Here is an 18,130-nt window from a genome sequence, read left to right as displayed (position 1 = left end):
TTTGGATGAGGCAAAGATCTACAACTGTCCACACCCAGTGGTCGCGCTACGGAGGAGTTGGCAAGGGGAGAATCCGTAACAGAAACCAAGGGCCCGAGTTTGGTTTGAGTCTTTGCATGGGCTTGAAGGGCTGGACCAGCCCAAGCCAGTCTTGATTTGTCTTGCCAGTTGGTTCCTTCGGCTGGCGGAAAAGTCAGCGCAAGGTGCTTGCTCGGCTTTGGGGTGCTGCGTTGCCTCATCATGGTGGGAACAATTCATGTCGAGTCCTCGACTGACTTACTTGACCCACAAGCATCTGTCTGTCTTCACAACGAACCTGCTCATCACCTGTACCTACATCGCACTAGTAGCAAGTAGTGGTTGTTGGCAACAGAATTCCTTGATTGACAAGCAGCAAGTTGGCAAGCAGGCAATATTCTTGCTTGTAGCCATCCGTGGCTGGTTACTGGACTGACAAATTTACCTTAAATGTACTTATAGCCATTGAATTGGGTCCTCCCACACACTCATTTATTCCGTGCTAGCCAACAGGCAATCCTGGGCGGTATACAAAGTCGTACGGTTTTTTTCTGGAAAATAGAGACGAGGGGAATCCCATCTTTCACGAAAGCTTATGGCGGCGAGTGATGACGAAATGGCACAGCTGGACCCTGACAGAGTGGGGCGCATCGTCCAATTCGCAGTTGGGCTTTTCTCTTGATACAGGTAGGTACCAAGCATTGAGGCATTCGAGAGGTGCACGAGTTTGTACCTTTTCTTAACATTTTAGTCAACTCAATGCCTGCCTGCCCCGTCAAGCCCAGCGAACCTTCCAAAGCCTGCACAGCACAGCCAGCAGAGACCGGTGCGCCCCGTCTTGTGAGCTCCGCATCTTTACTCTAGTGCAACGCGCTACTACAGGAAAGAAGGCACGCACGATTCTCGTCACCAACTTGCCAACTGTAGTGTGTGTAACCTGGCAAGTCACGTTTCGTTTCATTCATGGTTCTCAACATGCCCCAATTTGGACGCTGTTGAAGACATACAGATATAGAATTCAAACGGGTAAGATGAGTAACTACATATTACTCAAATAAGCCGCTTCATTGCAAAGCCGACACCTGGTGGCAAAGACAGCCTCCAACGCCCTTCCTCGCGACGTCATTATGTTCGCAGCTCCGCAATCAGAATATGGAAAGCCCCGACCCATTGGCCGAGAGCTGTGCTGCGAGATAAATTGTATTTTACACCACATACACAGCACTTCGTAAGCTACCGGGACAGCAAATGCTAGTGGCAGGGGTCTGGTAGTCCTCATTGTCTATCAGATGACCAAGACCAATTGACCGGTAGATACGCAGCATGCCCAGAGAGTAATTGTATAGTGTACGTACATGTTTCCTCGGGAGAGCGTTGGTAGAAAAACGAAGAAGCTGCCTTGGCAACTTGGATAAGCTTCTTTTACCTCCTCCTTTGGTTGCCATCTGTGGCATAGGCGTCTGTTGATCACTTCTTTCCCCCCAAATTCATGTCCTTCCAGCGCCCTATCGACGGCAAGCCTCGTGTCTGCCTCGCCTGGTTGCTGGTCTCGCTGGTCGCCTAGCAACTCTTTTTTTTTTTTTTTTTCTTCTTGGTCCTCCTCCCCTCCCCTGGCCTGGCACCAAGCAAGCAACCTTAGTTGGATCGGGTACTATATCGCCGCGCGCGGGCCAATGTACCCATGGGATTGATGGGCACGCCTTTTCGTGCCCCTCCCCGTAGAAGCGTTGCCAGATCAGAGCCCTGCCATGCAGCTGAAAAATAGCATTTCCAAAGTGGCATCTCGAATGTCCCATGTGGATTTCGACTTTCCCATCAGCTTAAACCTCGCCTGGCACTGGCCAACTCGCGCTTACTGGCATTGGCCCCTGACTCGGTCACGCAGAGATCAAACGCAGATTCTGCCTTGGAAATACACACTTGTTCGCTTTTTTAGCATGCAAAGCGGGCCTCAACACCTGTCTGTCGTGTATACGTAGCTTGTGAAATTGGAATGGTTCGCCAGCTGCTCGAACAAAAACCTGGCAACCTGGGAGATGTAAGGTTGCAAGCGACATGGCAACGATACGTAGTATCCAATTGTCTCGAAACACCAAAGTCTGTTGAGCCACTTCAGGCGACTCTCAGGAGACTTTGCTTACATTACTTTACTTACCCTATCTTGGACACCAGCTTGCCACTCCAAGGCCATCGGCATGCTGCCTGTACTATGTAGTAGGTATTCGGGGAGCCCTTATTAGACACCTAGCAAGCTTAGTTGCTGTCGTGCTCGCCTCCTCCCACATCCCCTCAGCAGGTGCGCGCAGGAATAGCTTCATTTGCGCATATCAATACTCTCTCTGGCAAGAACAGCACGGAATTTTTCTCCCGGCTCCTTGTTATATATCTCGAACTACTGCACGAAAGGGCAGGAAAATCCGCACACACTGCGCCGCACAGATTACCCAAAAGGAAAAGTCCTCCCTTGACACCGACGCAGTCCGTCGTACACCCCCCAGATCTTGCTTCAGCCCAAGCAAGATTTAAATCCCGGCCCATAGGAGCATCCTGTCCTTAGTGCTTCTTGGCAATGCTCCAAGGGAGCAGAATAGTACTATGTTTGTGCAGGAACCATCTGAGCCCTGAGTCGGCCACAGTCCCCATACGTTCCACAGTGTTCCATTCGGGCACTGAGGTCCCTGAAAAGTTGTCGGTCTCTGGGATTCTAGAATTCTCACCGCTAGTATGCTACTCTTCACTTTGTTGTAGTACTATCGTAAACTATTCAACTTTGATCTCAAGCAACACACCCAATGGCCAAGAAAGGTAAAGCTAGTATAGCCCCAACAACGGGCAAGCGTGAGGACATTTCAAGCGGAGCTATACTCCGGGAGATTATCTTGCACCTATATGGCTGACCCGCATGCCGATACAACCGACTGCCGATAGCAGACTCTGGGAAAAGTCTTTGCTACTGTTCATGCTCGAATGCTCCCTTATGTCCGATCCTGACCCCATCATGCAAGTGTTTACGCTACCAACATCCCGCAATCTCAAGCATAGAGCGCTCCTATCGGACGCAGCTCGTTGCCAGCTCATCTACATATAGCTTTACTATACATAGTAGATTTTGTAACGTGGTTTGCAGCACGACTAGTGTAGTTCATGACAACCGTGTTGGTTTCAAAGCTAGAGCTGCCGTGGAATGTTCACTTCGGCAGGTCCAAACTCTAAGTTTTGGTTTTTATGCTCGGAGCTAGAACGTCTCGAAGCCGGCATGGAACGATTCGTACGATATGTGTGGAATAACCTTTTTTTCTCTTTGCCATTCCCCATGGTGCGGCACGCTAGAAACTGACTTGGGAAATGGAACAACTGCTAGAAAATCTTTTTCCTCTTGGCCAACATGGCCCAATCCTCTTTGGCCAAGGCGGCACCAATACATCTGGGGTGTTGTATCAGCCCAATGTTAGTCATGAGTCAGAAAATCCATTACTTTACTCCTGTTGCCCACCATGTCGGTGTCCTCTCGTTCAGACATACATACTGCTACCGAGCTTTTTAACAAGACAACTACTGGAAACGGCAGCCATCCTCGTGATAACTTGGCGTGAACTCTGAAATTCCGCGCTTATTTTGACAGACACTATGTTGCGATGTGTACCCCCCTGAATTGCCATTGGCAGTACTCAGTGGTACTGGGCAGGCTTCCTGTTCCAGGCTTGACCACTTGCCATTTGTGAGACTCTAGCAAAGCACATCTACATGGGATTTTGATCACTTAGAAGCATGGGCAGTTCACAAAAGTAAGGTGCTCGAGTCTGGAGGGAGAGGGAGAGAGAGAGAGAGTTTTGGAATAGCCAGTGATGCAGGTAGATACGTGCTTGATTATATATTACATGTAGGTTTACAAAGAGTCTAGATATAGGTGAACGTGACTTTTTCCTTTTCATCTTTTTTATTCAGTAAAGAAAAAAAGTGAGTGGAAATTCATTTGCACTGAAGTAACCCTCATGTGCTTTATGGTGGTGTCATATCCAACTAAATAAGAATATTGTGATTTGACGACAGGAATCATTTCGCTGACAATCAAACTTTTGAACTCCAGAAGTGATACTCTCGAGTAGCGGACAATCAATGTGAACGACCGAATATTTCCCCCGAGTAGATTTTAGCAAATTGGAGTGAAGAATGACTTCTACGGGCCATGTCAAAGTGGAAATTAATTGCTATCAACGCCGGAAGCCATTGTGCTACAAAATCTATCTGAGCTATGGATACAATCTGAGATTTCTATTTGTTGCTGCTGACTACAGAAACGATATAGTAATGCTCCGTGTATTTTGATCCTACCTTGTACATTGGCAACCCCGAGTATGATTGATTCGACATTGTGATCATTTTGGTCATGAGTTTCTCGTGAAAATTCACTGTTTGTGAATGACAGAGTTGAGGAAATACTTGAGATTAAATCGGGATCCAGAGGTATTCTGTCTGTGAGATGATCATTTGGAAATATCTTCCTCATTCTATACGATTTTCATGACCGCTTGTGTCGTTTGGCAAAGATGTTATGTGAAATCAGATGTCGCGTCTTTGCCTCAGATGGGAGAAGACGACCGGCTTTCTTGTTAGAAATCCAACATTGCTAATTAACTAGTGGAGTCACTGATTTCTACGCAACTCTTTCTGTTGATTTGGGTCATTTCAAAGAATTGTGCTCCCCAAACTTAAAGATTGTAAAAGACGGGTTTAATCGGTAATCTCTCTGAGTTTGTAACTTATTATCAAGGTCTGTCCCAGGCTTGGTATGAATTATTCCATGATACTGTTAACACGGGATCAAACTATGAGCAAAAAGAATGCCTAGGAGTGAAAATGCACATTAGTTATTCTTTTGGTTCAATGTCAAAAGGAAGGGCGCATGTCTAGTTCATCATGTCACACATTCAACAATTGGACCGAACTAATAGGATTGTACACGGGAGCAACGCATTTAACATTTTACCAATACGAATGATAAAAAACGAAATACGCACATATCACGGAAGATTAGATATAGACACTCGAATGTCACTAGAATTGTACTATACAAAAATGAGGCATCTAGTGGTTCGGATATGAAGAGCTATTTTTAAACATGACCACATGACGATATCAGCTCATGTACCTGTATGCATGCAGGCAGATAAGGAATCAACCTTGTGTGGGAAGACGGGTAAAACGGATACAGGCGACAACCACCTTTTGGGGAAGATCTCGACTGTGTACCTGGTTGCCTACGGGTCAAGCGTAGTCCTGCCAGCCCCCTAAGGCTTGAGAAGCATAGCGGGGTGTCGATCGCCAGATCCGCTAGAGTTTCAGCGCCCGAACGCGCAGGTGATCTTCGTCACTCGAAGCTCCCAAATACACTACGCACGTCCAAGATTGTAACAATTTGAAAGATATCAACGACAACTTCAGCTTCAGGTTCATCCGCTCATCTCTCAATTTCTTTTTCTATCGTTTCGACCCCTCAAGTCATTCATTAACGGTGCCCGCAAACTCCACTTTGGGTACATCGAATCTCTTTTTCTCTCCCTCCCCCCGATACTAGTGTAATCAGGTGCGCCTAGCCCAGTGTTTTGGAGCCTTCGCACTGGCGCATCTGATCTGAAAGGCAGCGGCTGGGCTGATTACGCTATCCTCAACCCGGCGTTCGTCAATATTTGGGCCCAAGCCGCTAGAACCTTCTGCTCGTTTGCATTGGTCCTTTATTAAGCAATAACCGTATCGTGTAACCCGCTTGCAGCGCATTGCAGGGCGATACTGGTTGCTGGTCTGTTCTGGTCTGGTACTTGTACATACATTCACTCGTTTACTGCGTCACGTCACAAGTCACAAGGAGATCTGCCAGACTTGGAACGGCACGTCACGTCAGATTGACATTCCCTGGACCTGACCTATCTGCTGCCAGCCAAGCCCATCGCATCAGCGACAGGCGACAGAACCAAACAGCACCCACGATCTGATTATCCGTGCGTGCTCCCACATCGACTCGCTGCTGGCACCGGTGTCAAGGTCTCACATGCCGTCCTCAAACTCCCGCCGTTTCCGACAACAAGCGTGGCATTGACACCAGCTTGGTACCCAATCTTCCTTTTGCGGCGCGCCCGAGGACAAAGACATCTACCAAGACTTCGCATCTGATCATCACCAAACCGTCAATATGCGGCGAGCCTCCACAGACCTGACCGATGCGGCGCGGAACATCGAAGAGTCGGTTGGAACTCCCTCTGCGGCTGTCATAGACCCCGAAATGGATCTCTCACCACCCCGAGAAGACGAGGAGGAAAGCAGGAAAGATAGGCAGTTCACGCCGCCGTCACACATCGCTGCCCGGTTCTACCGCCCGACTCAGATACGCCGCAAAGACTCGGCGGCTTCGTCTCGCCGCAACTCCATCTCTTCCGCTCACTCACGCTCTTCACACGGCTTTGGAGGCAACGGCGACGATCCTCAAAGCAAGTATATTGCCCAGCAGCTGCGGCGCGCATCTATACTGGAAGATCGGAAGGCCCGCCTAGCCGACCGCGCAGCTCATGCCGAAAAGGTCCGCCTAAGGGCAGCAATGACCAAAGCCTCGCAGCAGAGGAACTATTCAAACTCGGAAGAACGAGCTTTGGCTGCTGCACAGGCCCGGGAAAGTAAGCTTGCCGAGATTGTGGCCGCTTGTGCCGAAGAGGTCAAGCGGGCAAAAGCTGTGGCCGAGAGCACCCGCGAGAAGAAGGAGCAGGCATTGCGCAAGCTCAAGATGCAGATGGAAGAGCGTCTTGCCGAGGCTGAGAAGAGGAGAGAAGAACTGCGGAGCCGACACACTGCCAAACGTTCACGCGGCCAGAGCCTTACGACAAAGAAGCCAAGCATTGATTCCATTCTAGAAGCCAAGGAGCAGGGCACAATTGCTATGAGCGAAGAGACCGCCGCTTCCACAATTCAATGGTGGTGGAGGACGATATTGAGGCAAAGAGCGGTACAGGAGTTCTCTAATCTTGGTCTATCCATTGACGGCGTAAGAGATACCTCGTTCGAGAAAGTTGTCGAGCTACTTGCAGAAGAAAAGGTTCTTACAACAACTGCACGGGTGCTGCGAATATGTGGTCTCCAGGAGGGTGCTCCAGATTCGGTGGAAGAGATGGCCGCTATCCGGACCTTTCTCAGTGCATTTGTCATCCTAGGTCATCCTACCCAAGTGCTCAGCAATAAGGATGATAAAGGAGAGCAGGAGCAGGTTGGATCTGTCCAAGGGCAACCCATTCCCAGAGACGATCTTGCTAATCCACAGTTACAGGATCTGGTCGGTAAGGCTCGTGATGTTCTGATCACCTTTGAGAACATCCTGTCACGGTTGTCATCACTCAACAATTGGATGACGCCCCCCGCTGTGCAGGAAGCTCTGCCCGAAGCGTACGCGACATTTCACAATGCCTTCATTGCATGGAAAGCACGTGATTCGAATGCTCTTATTGAAGTCATGATACTGCAGTTTGTGGAGCTGGATGCCATACTGCAGACAGTCAAGGACAGTACTGAACAGGCCGTCTCCGAGACTTACCGCCAGAGCATCAAGGACAATCAGCTGCAGCTCATGGTCAGGATCAAGAGACTTGCTGGTGCCCAACAGGGCAAGAAACTGATATTTGATGCTGTGAAAGAAGCCCGAAAGGCAAGAGCAGCAAAGAAGCCGACGGGCGACACAAGGCCCAGAGTGGCCGATGACTCCTTGGGTCGTGACAGCTCAGCAAAGGATCAAGCGACCGCCGAAAATGAAGTCTCGGCGCAATTACAAACACTTACACCGCCCTCTACGCCTCAAAGCAAGCCCAACGCCAAGCAGACATTGATGGCAACTCCAATGTATCCGCCTATTCTGCCAGACAATAGGATCATCGTGCATGAGCTAGCTATCAATAGGGAATATCGCATCGAGTATCAACATTTCCGAGAACAGCACAAGATGCGGATGGATCCCATGTTCCAGGATCTCAAACTAGGCCCGAGAAGCGAGGAAAAGGAGTTTCGCTACTTGATTGTTATGGCGCAATACATCAAGGACAGGCTCCAACACCTTGTCAAGCCGGGATCAACAATGCATACTTTTATAGGTGAAATGCTGGACACGGAGATTGCACAGAGTCAATTCCTTGCTGGAAGCTTCTCCATTGAAAAGTTCTTTTCGTCCATGGGCTCCCTGCTGCCCAAGCTCTGCGCTCCTGTTCGCGACGAGGAGGTAAAGGAGCTAGTGGAGAACAAGCTCACAGAGGGTCATGTTGTCGATCGCTTGGAGTCACTCATCGCCTTTATTGATACAATGCTCTATGACTATGCCAACTACATGTTGCAAGTCGCGGCACCCAACCTCGTGGAGCATGCCTCTGCGTATGAAACCAAGCGTTTCGCTGAAGAAGTAGAGGCTGGATCGACATCCTTGACGCGTGCCAAGACTTGTTGGAAGGCAGCACGCACGAAACTCTATGAGGAGGCAGCTCGGCGGGATCCAGAAGGCATCAATCTAGCGAAATCGCGGCCGACGCCGGACAAGATTTACTGGCAAATGCTGCTGGATGAGTTTACACAGCCATCTCCGCCAGCTGATAGCATTCCAGAGCCACTCGAGCTGGACACCAAACGCCGCTCTCGCGTTGGCTCGCAAGTCCTCAGGATAGTCACAGCTGGCGCAATTCTGCTACAGTGTAAAAACATGCTGAAGCGTGATGTCCGAGCTCCGTGGAAAACAGAGGCTGGACGTCTCATTATGGTCCTCGAGGCTCTGGAGGATAGCGAAAAGCCACTGGAGCAGGCTGCTGGCATCGATGGTATAATGGCTGCTTTGGAAGGAGGGCGGTCTATGCCTGTTGCTACCAAGACGCACTTGCGAGCTCTGGTCACCAAATTTCTCGCTGCCAGCGCCGAGGCGAGACGCAACAATATGGAGCCTAGAGAGCCTGTTCTGAGATTACTGCTCAACCGTATAAGAAGTCATGTTCTGGCACGTTTGCAAGCAGGTTCGGCAAGCGAGAAAGTCAAGGCAACTAGTGCAGCTGGTGAGAAGCTCGCTGGTTTGGGACTACCGGAATTTGTGGAGAAAGTACGAGAGATAGTCGACGAGCTCGCCAGGGTTGGAGCTATCGATCGCGAGTCTCATGGCGTCTGGTGGGAGAGTATTGCTGAAGAGGCTGACAAGGAAGCAGCTGCTTCGGCCTCGGCTTCAACACCCCCAGCGTGATTATTGTTACATGTACGGTAAACTTGTACATTGCTATACACTAGTGGCATCGGCAGCATATTTGCTTTTAGTTTTCTCATTTGCTCTTGGATTGGACTCAAGGGGGTTTGGGCAACAGGCGTTTTGATTTGAACTGGTCCCGAAATATCCGTGCGGTCGACCAAGGAGGAATGGAAACGAGGCCACACTGGTGAAACTGTATTCTGTCTCATTATGGAAGGGAAGGCGTTGCATATTCTGTCATTAAGCATGTGCTTGATATACCATATTGTTCCTAGAGCGGCCGTCGAAACTATCCGACGTTAAATTGAATTCGTACCACATTGACTGATGCCTTTACTTTTCCATCCTCTGGCTATGGTTGAAGATATGTCTGATGCAATCGAAAACATCAATTCTTCACCGCATACAAAAGATGCTTTGTGATTGCAACTGCACTCACCGTTCACCAGCCCAACTGGGACGTTTAATAGGTGGCACGTGACAACGCGAATGGGCGAGTTCCACTAGCGCGCGTTGGTGCCTGCGCGTTTGGGGCAACCACATTAACTCTCGATGCATTTACCCTCTTGTCCCTTCTTGAGTCTGAGCAGGGACGCTGATTTTTGCCTTGGCAATCGGCATCAGCATGTAAATTCGACCTCTTTACTCTTCGGCATCTAAATTTCATTTCTTGCTTCCTCCCCTATTATTCAGCGGCGATTGCGATCATCAGAGGAGTCGAGCACAATGACACAGGCCTCAGGCAAGTATCCTTCACAGCTTGTACCTAGAGTACCCGCCCTGATTACTAACAAAATACACAGAAGAGGACACAATCCGTGTTCTCGTCGCCACAGATAATCATGTCGGCTACGAGGAGGGCGATAGTGTGCGTGGCGATGACAGCTGGCAGACATTTGATGAGATCATGACCCTGGCTCGTACAGAGGATGTACGTGCTGCAGCCATCCCTTTGTGGGCGCTTCTTGATACTGACGGCTTTTTCTTTTCTTTTTTTTGTTAGGTCGATATGGTATTACTAGCTGGAGATCTCTTCCATGAAAACAAGCCCTCGAGAAAGTCAATGTTCAAGGTCATGCGCTCTCTCAGAAAGAACTGCCTCGGCATGAAGCCATGCGAACTGCAATTCCTGAGCGATGCCAGTGACGTATTTGAGGGCCACTTTACTCATGTCAACTATGAGGATCCTGACATCAATGTGGCTATTCCAGTATTTTCGATCCATGGCAACCACGATGACCCCAGTGGTGAAGGATCGTTTTGTCCTCTCGACCTACTCCAAGTAGCCGGCCTAGTCAACTATTTCGGACGTATTCCAGAGGTCGATCACCCCAAGGCTAAACCCATCCTCCTCCAAAAAAGGCCAAACAAAGCTGGCATTGTACGGTCTGAGTAATGTCCGTGATGAGCGAATGCATAGAAATTTCCGCGATCACCGCATCAAGTGGCTTCGGCCAAATGTGCAGCAAGACGAGTGGTTCAACCTGCTCGCCGTGCACCAGAACCATTCTGCACACACACCAACGAGTTACTTGCCGGAAGAAATGCTCCCCAAGTGGCTCAACATGGTAGTCTGGGGCCACGAACACGAATGCCTCATCGATCCTCGGTTCAGCGGCAGTAGCAATGGTTTCTCCGTCATGCAGCCTGGATCGTCGGTCGCCACATCCCTCATTGCCGCGGAAGCTGTACCGAAACATGTGGCGATTCTCAATATCACGGGAAAAGAATTCGAGGTTGAAAAGTTTCGACTCAAAACCGTGCGGCCTTTCGTGATGCGCGAGATCAAGCTCTCCGAGGACACAAGGTTCAAGGGATTGGACCACAAAAAGGACAATCGACCAGAGCTGACACGGAGATTGATGGCAGTCGTTGAAGAGATGATCAAGGAAGCAAGGGACGAGTGGCTGGAAATACAAGAGGATCCAGATGAAGTACAAAATAAGATACCATTGCCCCTGATCCGCCTGAGGGTCGAATACACACCATCGGAAGGGGGCAACTTTGATGTCGAGAATCCTCAGCGTTTTTCGAATCGTTTTGCCGGAAAAGTAGCCAACACGAAAGACGTGGTGCTCTTCTACCGAAAGAAGAAGACGACTAGTAAGTCCTGGTGCACTCGATTTGTCTACCTGTGCTAATCGATGAGCAGAGAAAACAACGACTGAGATCGACGTGCCTGCCGAGATGGGGGATGCCGAAGGCATCAAGGTCGATGAGCTCGTGGACCAGTATCTCCAAAGGCAGTCGCTCAAAATCCTGCCACAGATCCCTTTTGTCGAAGCTGTCGGCGAATATGTCAAAAACGACAACAGGAAAGCTGTGGACCAGTTTGTGGCAGATGAACTCTCCAATCAAGTCACCAAGTTGCTCGCCTTGGGCGGTAAAGAAGATGATGGCCTCTCTGCTGCAATGACCAGAATCCAAGCCGAGGCAAATCGTTTAAAAAACAAAAAGCCGCGGAAGCTCGTCATGGTAAAACCAAAGCCCGACAATTGGGACTCAGACATGGACGGATCTTGGGAGGACCAACCTGGTGTCTTTGCATACGAGGACCCCGAACCAGTACCAGAACCAGTAGTGAAACCAATCAGAGGTGGAAAGGGCCGGCCCAAAAAAACTGCGCAGGTCGTGGATGAAGATGATGAAATGGATGATTTTGCAGAAGAGGAACCCGAACCAGAGACCAAGCCAAAGGGACGAGGCCGAGCAGCCGCTGCAAAGACAACCAACGCTGGGAAGACTCAGGCCAAAAAGCCTCCGGCAAGGGCTGCTGCCAAGGCGACCGCCAAAGCTCCTGCCAAGGGGCGCGGACGAAAGGCTATTTTCGACCAAGACAGTGATGAAGATGATGTGATCATGATGGACGACGACGACGACGAGCCAGAGCCCACGCCAGCGCCTCCGAAACGCGCCACGGCTGCTACAAGGTCACAGCCTGCGCGGTCACAACCGTCGAGAGCTGCTGCTTCACAATCTCAGCCAAAGATGAAGCAAGGGACGCTCAACTTTTCACAGAAGCCAAAGGGCTCTCAAGCGGCGGCGCTAGAGATTAGCGATGATGAGATCTCTGATGAAGACGATGCCTTTGAGTCTATACCTGTCAAGAAAAGAAAATGATGGGATAAGAGATGATTCATATCAATGAAAAGTCAGAGAGCTAGTTTTTGTACTTGTATCCCGGAGCTTGGGCAGCATAAATGTTCAAGTACCGGCGCTACACACCCTTGTGCTATAGCGGACTAGATAGCACAACATGGCAGCCCTCTATAATGATAAAGCCAAAGAATTCATAATGTGAACTATTCAAATTGCCGAAATTTTTGTTCTGCATGCCTTTCAGAAGCGCTGAGCCTTATCAAGTTTTATTTACCCTATATTTTATACCAGGTCGAGGTATACCCCCGTTTTTAATTAGAAGATTCTATCCACATTTATGCTATGCTAAGTATTTTTAAAAAGTAATGCTAATAAGGCATTTAGCATCGATATTAAACATAAATCGATATAGCAGCCCGATTTTATATAATTTACGTTTGAAAAAATGAGAAAAATAAGAAAAATTAATAAAAAAAATAAAAGAAAAAAAAGAGAGAAAAAAGAGAAAAAGAAAAGGAGAAAAATAAAAGAAAAGAAAAGAAGGGAAAGAGAACAAAAGAGAGGGGAAAAAAAAAGAGAAAAAAAGGAAAATAAAAGCCTTAAGAGTTTTACGAAATTAATACTTTATAATAAGCATTTTCTTTTATATTTTTAAAGGGTAAATCTTGGTAAATTGTTGAAAATATGTTAAACCTAATGCCCCGATACAACCGACAGCCACTCTTCGAACCACTTGCGCATCCACTGGGGCTGAACAGGCGGCATATCGCGGAGGGCCGGACTGGCGCGGACGGCATCTTTGACGGACATGGGATGCATTGCCGCTCCACCGGCCCACAGCCCTTCTCGGTAGAAGCTCAGCAGCTTAACGGCCGGGTTGGCAGCCACGGAAGCGGCGGACTCGTCTTCCTCGTTGGCACTCTTTTGCAGCCGCTCGAGCCACTCGGTGGGCGAGACCACTGCGAGCTCCCGCCCGCACCGCTCCCTGGCCACGTCCTTGACAATGGGGATGAGCGCTTCCCAGGTCGTGGTCCTGGGATTTCGCAAGTTGAACACTACAGCGGAGTCGGCGCCGCTGCTGCTGCCGCCGCTGCCGGTTTCATCACCGTCTCGCAGGTTCCGCGTCGCAATGTCCGCGACAACATTGGAGAGAAGGTCCGACGGCATCCAGTCAATATCAGAAAAGACGCCCAGGTGGTCGGGCACACAGCCGAGATGAACCGAACTCATGATCAAGCTGGGGAACCACTCCCTAGGGCTCCACAGGCCCGGCACGTCGGCAGCGCCCGAGACCTGGCCGACACGAGCGATGCTGGTGGTGACGATGCCGTGATCATCGTGATCGTGGCCCGAGAGGTGCTGGGCCGCGGCCTCGCACAGCTTTTCGGACAGCAATTTGGACCGACCGTAGCCGTTGGGCACGGGCGCATCCAGGGACTCGGGGATATGCTCGGGGGCAGGTCCGGCGTCCGCGGGCCGGGCAGCCACGGCGCCGACGGTCGAGATGAAGACGACGTGGACGTGCTTGGCCGCCGCCGCCGCCGCCGCCGCCAGCGCAAAGAGGTTCACCACGCCCGCAAGCTGAGGTCGAAAGGCCGCGAGGTTCAGGTTGAAATTGACGGGCCAGGCATTATGAATGACGAGGCCGACGCGGGCGCGCAGGGTGTCGTACGTGGTCTCGCCGAGTCCCAGCTGGGGCTGCGCCAGGTCGGCGTGCAAAAAGGTGACGCGGTCTGCCCAGGCGGCGGCCGATAGCTGGCTGGCTTGGAAGCGGTCCTCTTGCGCTGCTCGGCCTCCGTCCGGGGCCCGGTTGAGACAGTAAATGTGCCCGATATCCTGGCGGCGAAGCAGGGCGTTTAGGATATAGGTCCCTAGCGTGCCCGTGGACCCAGTCAGGACAATGTCTGTTCCGGTTTTCCGGCTTGGTGGTAGCCCAGCACCACTTGCGTGCCTGGGGATCTGGCGGATCTGATCAGTGTAGGTGGCGAGCAGAGGCTCCATCAAGTCTCGGTCGCTTTGACGCTCACTCTGCACCGACATGACAGCTGCCGTCAGGAGAGAGACCGTGGGATTCTGGTAGATTGTGGACAGACCAAGATCGGGTCGGCGTAGTGTTCGCCGGAGAGCTCGCGTCAGTTGTAATGCCTGCAACGAGTCCATGCCCTGTTCAAAGAAACTGGTCGAATCGTCCTCAACGGACCAGCTAGTGGTGCTATTAACACTGTCGCGAATCTTTTGCGCGACTGATTCGGCATTGTCTAAAGCGACTGTCTCTTCCACATCGGTGCTCTGGTCATCCTCTGCTTCTTGGTATATCCTATCAATATCGGCAGCGTACAGTCCTAGACTAGCAGCCCTCTGGATTGTCCCTTTGCCGGCACGAATCAAAGGTCGGTCCCGCGCCGTGACAAAGATGAGTGACTTTTCGACCCGAGCATGCGCAGGCGTGACACGGTTGGCCTCTTGCACGCTGGGCCATACGCGCTCAACGAGGGCAGCCTGCTCAGCGGTAGTCGGACATGGCGTGGTGGGCTCGACCAAGAGAGCAGCTTGGAAGCGTTGAGCTCCAATCACGAGCGCGCCACTCAGCTCGGGGTTCGCAGCCACGACGTGCTGCTCCATCGTGACCGGGTTTGTCTTTTCGCCATTCAAAAAGACAATGATATCGTCGGCCCGGGCCTTCCACGACCAAGCGTCGGCGACCGTGGGGTGAGGCACAAAGAGGTCCTTTGTTCGGTAGCTGTCGAGATGCTCGAGGTCCTTGCCGCGAATAGTAAACGTCGTCTGCGCACTGGCGAGCGCCGGATCGCGGCGAATCACCAGCTCAAAAAGACCGTCCGCGACCTCTTCAAAGACGGCCCCGGCGCAGGGGTGGAAGCGGATGTATCGCCAGTCCGTCTTGGGGTCCAGCTCGGCCGGAATCAGCTGCTGCGGCATGCCCACCTCGGAGGCTCCCCACTGGCAGCGGAGCGGCACCTTTGCGGCCACGACATTGCCAATGGCCTGCGGCAGATCGCCGCCAATGTAGACAATGAGCTCGAGGTGCTGGGAGCAGTAGTCGAGCAGCGCCGGGCTCTGGGCCAGCTCGGCCACCACCGAGGGTACGAGCAGGGCCACGTCGGCGGGGGTCTCCTTCAGCGCGTCTACCAGACCCTGCGCGGTCACGATGGCTTCCGCCGCCGGGGCAATGACGACGTTGCCAAAGGGAATGGCGTAGAAGAAGAATTGCCCGAGGCCAGCACCCTACAATTTCCCATTTACAATTTTAGACGACTCGATGCCCAATAACGGAGTACAATGGTCCATCCATACTCAATCCGTAGAATCACTTACATGAAAAGGCGGTGGTGTCACCATAACCCGCTTGCCCAGGTATAGGTGCTCGAGTGATTGACTGCCCTCTGGGGCCGGGCTTCCGGCGCTATTCCATTGCTTGAGTATCGTTTCCTGGGTCCATATCAACGGTTTCGGTACTCCTGTCGAGCCTGACGTGTGTCTATTGAATCGTTAGCTTGTACGTTTTTTGTCCTGTCGAATAAAAGACATGGGTCCTTTGGGCCATGTTGTTGGGACTTGAGGGAAAAGACGGACATGCACATCATCGGGTCGGCGAGACCCTTTTGCCATGTCTTTGCGTAGACATATTTGGGATGAACCTTGCTGAGCAAGGCATCGACGCTGGGGACCTGTAAATGATTCGGCTGGACGGCCTCGAGGATGGGGATGGCGGCGGCTGGCGTGGGCTCCGAGGTGATGAGTGTTTTGCAGTCAAGATCTGCAAATAGCGATCCGTGAGCTGCGGGACTGTTGCGCGGCGAGGTCAAAAAGAGCTGTCAGATGGCAAATTCTCAGTGTTAGCGTATGGGCTTGTGAGGCGTTTAGGCGTCTACACTATACTATTATAGCAATAGTATGGTGTGCAATTGTGCAAGTAGGGTAGCAATGACATTGCTTGTACTCGGTAGTGTGAAGAATTGTTTGTTGGTTTATGGTTCACCCTACCCCATATCCGGCCTTTATGGCCGCCAAGACGAGCGCCGAGACCCTAAGATCGCTAGGACCGACATAAGTCAATATCTGGCTTGCACGTCCCGGCCCAAGGTGTTCTTCCAGCCACCAAGCTAAACCGTTGACAACATTGGCGAGTTGGGCATAGGTGATGGTGCGAAAGCCGGCTTGGTATGAAGTTGGCTCTATTGGCCACAGTCCGTAAACGGCATCCGGGCTCTCCCGAGCGACTCGGTCGACAACGTGCGGCGGCAGATCAGGATGGCGTCTAGGGACGACAGGGGGGCCGGTAGTAGTAACAGAGTCGCTAGCCATGAAGGGAACTAAAGAAGAAAAAAACTTTGACAGATTCTATACTGTTTCTAGAAAAGTTCTAGAAGGTTTCTGGAACAAAGTCGAATATACTCGGAACAAGGGTTCAATCCCAACTAACAATTTGAAAGACAGAGTCAAAATCAGGACGGATACACAGATAGAGAGAGGACAACAAGTTGTATCAAACCGTCAGCATTTGAGAGATTTCTATCTTGCTTGTTATCCCCTTTTCTGAAAGACTCGTCCGAAGCAACCGAACATTACGTATTGCTCATTGAAGATGGACCCAAAACAACATCTCGAGCCTCACCTCAGCCGGCCGCAAGCCCCAGTTAGAGAGATAGTGTAGATTTGATATGGGGAGAGATCGACGTTGACTGCAAGATTGCAACGGTGATGATAGCAACTGACGGCCTCTTGAAGACCCATTGTTGTAAGCTAGTAGTAGCGCCAGCTGTCAAAAAGAGCTTCTGCAGCTGGCGTAAAATCTGGGGCTCTCTCGTGCCCCACCACGAACCCCGAAAACCTTTTGTCAAGCGCGACGTGCCGCGAGTCTTTTGAAATTTTCTCTTCTTTTCTTCATTATTGTACATGAGCACACTTTATTGTAGGTGAGCTTGCGCGGGAAGCAGGAGAGGATCCGTCCTTTTTCTGGTTCCTGCATTCAGTCGAGTCTTCCTCTATCTTGTGCCCTAGAGCATTTGTTTTCTTGACGCCGATTATGGAAGCATGAGAAAGCTCGTTCCGGCGAGCTTTAGGATCGTTGCCTCTTACCGCCGGTCGTTACATTCCTTCACAGTGGCTGCAAGTCTTGTTCGCGGGGCTTGCGCATCGTGACGGCAATCGATGAAGATGAGATGCATGAAAGAATATCGCCCGCCAGAGTGCTTGGGGTTAGAGAGCCTTCCTCTGGCTAGCTGCGGAATCTTGCCGCTCCGCCTGGCTCATGATCTTCGGGCACTCAGTGGCACGGGCCGAATGACCACAGACGCGTCGCGATACTGACGCGAAGAGATACGCGGTCCGAAACGAACGGTAGGTCAACATGTGAACGAAACCGTTGTCATGTGGTGCTTCCCATGTCAAAGACATGCACATCCCTTGCCAAGAACTACACGAAATACCCGACTCAGGCTTTGGATATCAATTGGTAAGTCTCATATCCGTCATTTTGCTCTCCATCTTCCTCTCTACCATGATGAAAATTTTAGAGGCTGTTTATGATTCGCTTCTGGCGATCATGATTAATCTCAATCACCATTGTTCTATCTTTCCTGATGTATCTTGCCCAACCATCATTCTATCACAAATTCACCAACATTTGCTTCATGTTGCTAATGGTGCAATTTCCAGATCCACAGTCCGAGAATATGTCACGCGGCATTAATCTGTTGTTGTATTTTCCCCGCCTACCCAATGAATATGAGTTCAGCAATCAAATAG

At 50.8% G+C, this 18,130-nt stretch overlaps 3 protein-coding genes across 3 annotated transcripts; 2 read left to right on the top strand and 1 right to left on the bottom strand.

The window, feature by feature from the left end:
* Window positions 1–6,205: 6,205 nt before the first annotated feature.
* PFICI_11334 (uncharacterized protein) lies at window positions 6,206–9,262 on the top strand (the record flags this gene model as incomplete). The annotated part of the gene is made up of 1 exon (XM_007839915.1): window positions 6,206–9,262. The coding sequence occupies one exon, from the start codon at window positions 6,206–6,208 to the stop codon at window positions 9,260–9,262; it is 3,057 nt and encodes a 1,018-aa protein (XP_007838106.1).
* Window positions 9,263–10,274: 1,012 nt separating this feature from the next.
* On the top strand, window positions 10,275–12,385 carry PFICI_11333 (uncharacterized protein; the record flags this gene model as incomplete). Its single annotated transcript, XM_007839914.1, has 3 exons — window positions 10,275–10,646; window positions 10,711–11,368; window positions 11,418–12,385. 3 exons carry the CDS (start codon window positions 10,275–10,277, stop codon window positions 12,383–12,385), a joined length of 1,998 nt encoding a protein of 665 aa, XP_007838105.1.
* A 672-nt stretch (window positions 12,386–13,057) lies between these two features.
* PFICI_11332 (uncharacterized protein) lies at window positions 13,058–16,687 on the bottom strand (the record flags this gene model as incomplete). The annotated part of the gene is made up of 4 exons (XM_007839913.1): window positions 13,058–15,607; window positions 15,698–15,860; window positions 15,956–16,194; window positions 16,367–16,687. 4 exons carry the CDS (start codon window positions 16,685–16,687, stop codon window positions 13,058–13,060), a joined length of 3,273 nt encoding a protein of 1,090 aa, XP_007838104.1.
* Between the last annotated feature and the right edge of the window lie 1,443 nt (window positions 16,688–18,130).

This window comes from Pestalotiopsis fici, assembly GCF_000516985.1.
Source record: "Pestalotiopsis fici W106-1 unplaced genomic scaffold PFICI_Scf_8, whole genome shotgun sequence".
Classification (NCBI taxonomy): domain Eukaryota; kingdom Fungi; phylum Ascomycota; class Sordariomycetes; order Amphisphaeriales; family Sporocadaceae; genus Pestalotiopsis; species Pestalotiopsis fici.
This window is presented reverse-complemented; position numbering and strand designations above follow the sequence as displayed.